The 8992-nt window shown below is 40.9% G+C and overlaps 1 protein-coding gene across 1 annotated transcript in view; it reads right to left on the bottom strand.

The window, feature by feature from the left end:
• Window positions 1–496: 496 nt before the first annotated feature.
• ODAD2 (outer dynein arm docking complex subunit 2) overlaps window positions 497–8992 on the bottom strand; it is a 149987-nt gene continuing 141491 nt past the window's right edge. Inside the window, exon 20 of the mRNA XM_017535468.2 lies at window positions 497–955. Coding sequence (XP_017390957.1) covers window positions 842–955 — 114 coding nt within the window. The 3' untranslated portion in view covers window positions 497–841. The remainder of the gene's footprint in view (window positions 956–8992) is intronic.

The following is an 8992-nucleotide window of genomic DNA, read 5'->3' as shown; positions in this document are numbered from 1 at the left end:
TATTAGTTTTTTTGTAGCCACCTTTTAAAAAGTACTTCGTGTGCTGAAAACAAGTTCAGAAATTCAAAGCAATTTTACGTGAAGTCATGTTATCCTTACATCAGTATCAATTAACTGCTTTCAAGAAAATGTTGGTAAATCTCTGTGAGAAATAAAACATAATTGTTTATGCTCTGTAAATCCAAGGGTTAAAAAAACCTAATTGCTTATGTTCTTGTGATTTGCATTATCTGGTACAGTGACAGTTATACATTGTCCTTTCAGATGTTTGCTAATATTTAGGAGAAATTTGGGATGACCTTGGGATGATCTCTTTCAGTCCAGCTGCTTAACTCTAAATTCTATTTAATAACAGTTTGTGAAATCAGCACATCTCCTTGGAACTCTCCCGTGGGTTACAAGTGATCAAACAGACAAAGCCATGGTGACAGGATGGTTAGATTGGTTTAACAGACAGGGAATTGTAGAGACATTCATGAACAACCATGAAACTACACATTGGTATGGCCGTATCCTTTATTAAAACCACCCAAATACAAAAGCATCACTGCACTATATATATATACTGTATATGTATATTCTCAAATTCACAGAAACTTATCACAGATTTATTGGCTTTCCATCTTATTACATGTCATATCCCTCAAACATTAAATAGAAGCAAAAGTCTCCATGCAATCTTCAGATGAAAAACATCCTGTGTGTTTTCAATTTGTGTGTTTTCATTTAGACGGTTGAAAGGATTCGCTAATAAATGTTTCCCAATTTAGGCTTCCTGGTCATGGGAGTGACATGTCCTGTGCCATGTAGAATTTTGTAGCTTGTAATGTCCATTTAAAGTTCAAGTGTATCTTGCCTTCTCTGTAGCAAGAGCCAGCCTGCGGATATTGGATATACAACCAGCTGCAGCTTCCTGGAGATCCTGGTCAGGGGACCCAACCATATCCAGTAGAAGCTGTTACACATAAGGAGGAGGAAAAGGAACACAAAAACACAAGCATTAATCTAAAGACATAAAGTTAGGCTATGAAAATAATTTTCATTAGTAAATATTTTTTAAAGCCATGAAAAAGCATAAGAAATTCCATTTGAGCAAATGCAAATGTAAACGGTGCTTAATCAGATGCAGGAATTCCTCGTGCACTTCTTACTTTTCTGGAGCTGAATTAGACTCTTTCCTCCCCAGTTTCTTTGGGTATCTAACTGCTTTTTTGGGCTTCTGCTTCTGAAATTTCTCTCGCATCCTTTCTGGCTTTTCCAGCGTTCAGAACAAGCCAACAGCATACCATGCTTAGACTAGTAGGGCATCCACTTAGGTTTAATCTCTCTGAGTTCCAATCCTTCTGATCATGTCACAACCTCAATTTATCAGTCACTTACTAGGGACTTTCAGTGACTTCCAGTGCCAACTAGCTACAGCTGATCTATTAACTGGTGCTTGAGTGTTTGTGCCCTCTGGCTTCAATACCTTTCTAGCTACTCATCTTTCTCCTCTTCTCCAAGATCATACTTTCCCATTTATCTCGACTTTATTGGTGCTATCACCTATCTAAAATGCCTTCCCATCCCCTTCTCTGGCCTGGTAAATTTTATTCATCTTTCAAAACAGACCTAGCCAACTTTTCCTCAAAGCCTCCATGATTTCCATTAAAATGCCATTTATTCCTCATCAGGCTCTCAGTAGCAGTTTACTCAAATGTCTGTCACTACACATATTTTTCCTTTTTTAACAGATATTTGGCTTAATGCTTTCTGTCCTTCTTTAGATAGTAAGTGCTTAAAGAAACTTACCGAATCTAATGCATAGAAGACAAATGAATTAGAACATTTAAAATCTACCAATTATGATTCTAATTATAGTCCTCGCAAAATATTTTTTAAAAGTAAATTTGAATCACATATTTTTCTGCACAGTAGCATTTGAATGCAAATGTGATAACTCCAGAAAATGAGGATGATTTGATAAGCAAAGAAATCTTACAAAGAAAAATATCACGAAATATCTTACTTATGCCAAGCTTAGGGTGTGGCTTTTATTCTGTAGGTAATAAAAAGAAGTTATTTAAGAACTTTAATCAGGGGAGTGACATAGTCATATTTGTATTTTAGAAAGGTAATTTTTACAGCAAATTATAAAGTATGGACTATAGAGAAAAGAGGCAGAAGGGTACTGTATCACTTCCTGTAGAGGTGACAGGAAAGAATAAAAGATAAAGATCACAGGAAGGAGCAAATTCAAGGGATATTTTGGAATGAAATAACTATTCAATAAATGGCCCCAGGACAACTGCTTATCCAATAGAAGAAAATAAAAATGGTAATCTCACATCATACATAAATATCAATTCCAGGTGAATATCAATTCCAATCCTACATTAATGATGCTGCAGGACTCTCTTCTTAGTTCAGCTAAAGACAGGGTCCTTGTCCCAAGGCCATGAAAAATTAGGCTCACAGACAATTTGAAGGGGGAGAAAAATTGAATTTATTGGGCAAAACAGGGGGAAAAATGGAAACAGGGACCCTCTGCAAAGCCAGAGTCCCTGCTGGTACGCTTTCTGCTTCGCAGATTGAATCCCAGTTTTCACCCAGAAAAGGAGGGGCTGGGCTCTCCCTGTTGCAAACAGCAGGAACTTCTGTGGCTCCACCCCAGTGAGCATTCCTCCCAGTGCTCAGGCCATTTGAAGTTTCTCTGGGGACCCCTTCCCACCTGGCTGTCTCAATGAGATTAGATAAGAAAGAGATAATGTAAAAATTGAGAAGGTTGTATATAAGAATATCTTGTTCAAATTGGGGCAGTGAGGAACGTCTGCCCTCTCAGTTCCTTGACCTCCCATTGTCACTGATCTTCACACTTCAGCCCTCCACCTTCAGGGTTACACCTGGGTCCTGATTTTTCATCACTTTTATTTATTTATTTATTTTGAGACAGAGTCTTGCTCTGTTGCCAGGCTGGAGTGCAGTGGCACAATCTCGGCTCCCTGCAACCTCTGCCTCCTGGGTTCAAGCGATTCTTCTGCCTCAGCCTCATGAGTAGCTGGACCACAGGCGCGTGCCACCACACCCGGCTAATTTTGTATTTTTAGTAGAGAAGGGATTTCACCATGTTGGCCAGGATGGTCTCGATCTCTTGACCTTGTGATCCACCCACCTCGGCCTCCCAAAGTGCTGGGATTACAGGTGGGAGCCACTGCGCCCGACCTTTTCATCACTTTTAACAGTCTGACCTCCAAACTCTGCGACCACAATGTCTCCTCCCACGATTTGGCTATGCAACCATCTTACTTGTTTGTTCTCATCATGATCTCTTGTTCATGGGCTCATACACTTTTTCTTTAACCATCTTCTGTCTTCACTTCCTCCAACCAGCTTAGATGGCACAGTCCATCTTTTGAACCATTCTCATTACCAGTTTCTTAAACCTCCTTATGACATCCATCCAGGAAAGCTGTAAGTGTCCATAAATCTAACTCTGTTCTTCCCTGTGCCTTCAGCAATAACGGAGCCCGTGGAAGGCTGTATGTCAACAACAAGGCAAATCAGTCCACTGTCAGTTCAACCTCAACTGGATTCTCATTCACTGCCCAGCAATCAAAATTTGTGTCTCTCTTATTAGGTTACTTTCCCTTTTCAATGCCTCTTTTAAATCTTCCTTCTTCTTCCATCTCCCATTCTTCCTTTTAGCCCCCATTTCCAGAAGATGACCAATAAGGTCTCCTTCATAAACTTGGTAGAAGCCATTAGGAAGCGCTCCACGGATGCGCTTCCTAAAACTGCAACTATGCCAGCATCTGAGCAGATCTTTTGACCGTACCTTCCAGTTATAATGGCTCTCTCCTATCCAAGGCACACAATCCGCTTGTATTCTTCATCCATTCTTATTCTTAGGACATTTTACTACAAATACTCCCTGTCTCTCTTCTACTTCAGCTTTCACCTCTTCCTTTCTAATGATTCCATTATTTAAACACATGTCTTACACATTAAAAATAAAACAAAACAAAAAGACACCACTTTGACCCCATTTTCTTCCCTTTCTAGCCAAATTTCTTTAGAGTTGTTGTCTGGAATTCATATCTCCAGTCTTAAATTCCATCCCACTCACTCCACGCTGCTTTCTGCCTTCAGGTCTCCTCTGAAATGACTCTCTCAGAGGATGTCAGTAACTTCCTTCCATGTGGCTAGCAGTAGTGCACACTTAGGAGTTCTCATCTTATCTGACCCCTTAACAGCACTTGATATAATTGGCCACTTCCTCCTTCTCTGCCATACTCCCCTGCTTTTCCTCCTGTCCATTCATTCTCGTCTTCTCAATCTGTATCGATGGCTCTTTCTGTTTCTTCCAAACAAAAATTGTTAGAGTTCATCAGCACAAATTCCTCTTCTGTTTTCATTCTGTTCTCCTTCCCTAGATGACATCTTTCACTACCTGAATTCAAATGGTATTCATATGGAACCAGCTACTAAATTTCTACCTTCACCCCAGAACCTTCTTTGGAATGGAAAACTTCATATCCAACACTTCTTAGCCTTCTCCACTTGGAAGTCTCACAGCCACCGCAAGCTTAACAGATTCCAAATGAAATTTTTTATTTTTTCTATATAAACATGAATCTCTTTCCAAGTATTTTCCTGTAGCAATAATAGATGTTATCACTTAGTTGTTCAAGACGGAAATCTCCCTGCCTCACACTCACTCCCACCCTCATCTCCCTGTGCTGCATCCAACTGATTATCATATTCTTGTGATTCATCTGCCTACACATCTTTCAAAGTCATTCACTTCTCTTTATTGCCATTGTCATTCATCCCAGCAAAGCCTACAACAGCTTCCCGCTGTCCTTGAACCCTGTCTTGTCCCTGTCTGATTACCTCTTCATACTGAATCTAGAGTAATTGCCTAAACTGGGAAATTTACTAATAAGAGACAATGGTTCTGAGAAACAGCAGGGAACAAGATATGATCCATCTTCTGAGATTCAAGAGAAAGATTCTGTTTTGCATGAGGGAAACAGGGACATTTGGAGGGGCTCCTGCCTTGAGAGCTTTGTATTATTATTTTTCTCCAGCACCATTCAATATCCCTGGAATAAGACAGAGGAAATAGATTATAGGAGTGTGATTCATGTGAACAGCCATATGGTCTGTGCTGGGCTGGAAGGGAAGCGAAAACAGGAGGCTACTGATTGCTGGGAGAATTAGGAAGCGAGGCCTCAGCGATGCAGGCAAACAGTTTGGTAGGATCAAAGCATAGGAAAAGGGTGAAAACAAGACATTCTAGTCAGCAAATGAGATATCTGGAGATTTTACAGATAAAGTTGCTTTGAGTATTGACAAGATCCAGCGCATGGCCATGGAAATGTAGGTCAGTATAAGATTGTTATGCAGTTTTTGTTTTTGTTTCTTTGAGACAGAGTCTCTTTCACCCAGGTTGGAGTGAAGTGGTGCGATTTTGGCCCACTGCAACTTCTGCTCCTGGGTTCAAGCCATTCTTCTGCCTCAGCCTCCCAAGCAGCTGGGATTACAGACATGCAGCACCACGCCCAGCTAAGTTTTGTATTTTTAGTAGAGACAGAGTTTTGCCACATTGGCCAGGCTGGTCTCGAACTCCTGACCTCAGGTGATCCACCTGCCTCCGCCTCTCAAAGTGCTTGGATTACAGGCTTGAGCCACCACGCCCGGCCTGTTACACCGTTTTATACATACACACAGATGGATGTGTGCACCCATACACACTTAAATATTCTCATTCTCTCTCTCTCTCTGTCGGAAAGGGAAATAATGGAAAAATAATGGGCAGGAAAAACAGAGTAGCCACTCTCTTTGGTTACCCTAACACATAGCTTAGATGTCTTTGTATAGCTATTCACACTTAAATCCCTTCCCTAGCTTGTAAATTTTAACTCATGATCTATGGTTCACAATTTTTATTAACCTCTTTTTTATACCTCAATTTACTGTATAGTCAAAGTTATTTTTTAAAAATTTGTATCTATTTAGAGGGTACAAGTGCAGATTTATACTGTTCCTCCCATTTCCCATCTTTTGGAGTCTCCGATGTCTATTATTCCATGTGTACCCATTTTTTAGCTCCCACTAATAAGTGAGAACATGCGGTTTTGACTTTCTGTTTCTGAGTGATTTCACTTAGGATAATGGCCTCCAGTTCAATTTATGTTGCTGCCAAAGACATGATTCATTCTTTTTTATGACTGAGTAGGCATTCCATGGCAAATATATACCACATTTAAAAAATCCAATCCTCTATGGATGGGAACGTAGGTTGATTCCATATATTTATTATTGTGAATAGTGCTGCAATACACATACAAGTGCAGGTGTCTTTTTGACAAAATAATTTCTTTTCCTCTAGGTATATATCCAGTAGTGGGATTGCTGGTTCAAATGGCTGTTAGACAGTCTTTAAGGCAGATATAACTTTATAAAATTTAGGCGATTTCTTCTACATATATACTTCACACCATTCAGACACCATTTTTCATGCTCACACAGCTTTTACTGACTTCCTTATTGCCCACATCCACCATGGTCACCTTTGTCATCCTGCAGTATGACATGCCAACTGTAAGCCTGGTGATTTCACTCCTCCACACCACCACTAAATCATTGAATGTGAGCTCTGCCAGCCTGGCTCCCAACGGATCCTGATATTCACATGTCTCTGTTCCCAATGGGCCTGTTATTTTCCTCACTTCTGCTTTCTGATCTTTTTTTCTTATATCAAAGCAAAACATTCCAACTAATTTCTTGGTAAATTATATAATCAAGGGATTGACCTGATCCCTCGATTACGTAATTGTATAACCCCTTGATTATAGGATTTTTAAAAGTTATTAATTTCCCTTTACATGACTTATTTTCTCACTCCTTTTCCCAAGTAGATGGTTCATAAGGGTTCATGAGTCCCTATGTTGACTCCACTGTTATACAAAATATAGTACAAAAACCCTCCCAACAGTCAATCACTTTAATAGACAACAATGATTACTTTATGAATTTTGTCATTACAGCCAGGTCATCACAATGAATAATGCCAGTTACCTGTAGGTGTTTCTGGGTCCCAGATTAGAGGACCTAATGCTACACTAAAAGCTTGATTTCCACAGTGAATGAAATTTAGAAAAAAAAAAAAAAACAGTCTACAATTGCCCTATATTTGTTGTTTAGGTAATGGGAGGAGAATAGATTGCTAGCTATAGCAATTCCATCTCTCTCCCACAGCCACCCGCCCTGCTTCCGCTCCAGTCCCTGGCCTCCCCTCTCACATTTCTTGTCATCGTGGCTTTTTAAATCCAGAAAGAAGTGAAATAGAGTCCTAGGTTCAAACCCCAACTACCTGAGGAGGAATCTAGATGCCTTATGGTGCTCGCTCTTTCCCAGAAAAATCAGTATTAAACCGTAGTCAAAGGTATGGGTTTTGAGGTCACAGCATCTTGGATCTGTACCCTAACTCTCCCAGTTACTGGGCACATTATTGAAACTCTTAACTCAACCTTCTCATATGTGTAAAGAGATCACCTACCTCTGAGTGTCATTGCAAAGATGAATTAAACATATAACTTTGATAGATGTTTAAACGCCTGTATTCACAGCCTCTTCTTGTCTTTATGTCCTTTGGTCTTTTCCCTTCCTATGTCGTCTGATGATTTCTCCAGCCTTCTATAAACCCAAGTCTGCAGTGTGTGAGGGAAGCATGGAGGAGCACAGGTGGGGGAAATTTACACTGACAAGGGCAGAGGACTCCTTATGGGACAGAAAAGAGCAACGAAGGAGAAGGAATGAAAAAGGGAGAAAGAGAGAACTTCTATCCTGTTTCAAAGAGTTTGAGGGGCTTGAAGCAGAAAGGTTACTTTAGAAGCAACTCTGAGGTGAGAGAAATATACTGAGTATAAGAAAGATTAAGGACTTAAAGTTTACTAGTACATGATTGTACACTGTCTTCAAGACAGAGTGAAACTAGGATTCAAATTACTTTCAGGCCAGGTGCCGCCTATAATCCCAGTGCACTGGAAGGCCAAGGTGGGAAGATGGCTTGAGGCCAGAAGTTCAAGGCCATCTTGGGCAACATAGTGAGGCCCTGCCTCTATCCAAAAAAAAAAAAAAAAAAATTAACCAGGCATGGGTGTAGTCACATCCACCTAGCTGGGTGGACATACCCTGGACGTAACCAGGTATGGATGTGGTCATGTCCACCTAGTCCAAGTAGCTGGGTGGGTCTGAAAGGCTGAGGCAGGAGGATTGCTTGAGCCTAGGTCTTTAAAGCTGCAGTGAGCTAAGATTGTACCACTGCAATCTAGCCTGGGTGGTATGAGACCTCGTATCTTAAAAAAATATATATTTTCAGTTGCTATTGGGTTTCTAGGCTTCTGTTTCTCTGACTGCATTTTCAGGTTACGACTGGACCATGAGGCAGCCTGGCTTCATATGGGTCATACATTTGAATCACATAGTTCAGTGCCCAACACAAAGCAAATGCTCCATGAATGCTACTCATGTTCATGGTGATTATTTTGCCGGTTCAGAAGTCTGGTTCTGGTATTTATTTCCTGGAGGGTTGGCCTGGTTAGTCTGGAAGAAAGGAGGAATTTTGGCCCTGAGGTCAGTCTAGCTTCTGTCAGCACCTGCTCCGGGCCCTGCCTTGTCACTGGTTGACCTCCATGGATACCAATGGCCCAGGGTCCACGTGGCACTGGCTGCTGCCGCCCTGGACAGCGCCCTTGGAAAGGAAACCCTTGATCTGATGTCTGTCAAAATCTAGCCTGCGTTTTGCCCATCCTCCTTTAGACCTGGTCATTGTTCTGCAGTCTCTGCTTGGGCTCTCCAAGAGTCGGTTATATTTATTCCCAAACTCTTGATCCAGTTACGTAATTTCACATTGCATAAACCAATGGACTGTGAGTGTCAAGTGTCTGAGTCATAATGTTTGGCATAGAGAAAGCTGCTGTGTGGTGGCTATTCTCAGAGCCAACCA

This window comes from Cebus imitator, unplaced genomic scaffold (assembly GCF_001604975.1).
Source record: "Cebus imitator isolate Cc_AM_T3 unplaced genomic scaffold, Cebus_imitator-1.0 Scaffold92, whole genome shotgun sequence".
NCBI lineage: Eukaryota > Metazoa > Chordata > Mammalia > Primates > Cebidae > Cebus > Cebus imitator.
This window is presented reverse-complemented; position numbering and strand designations above follow the sequence as displayed.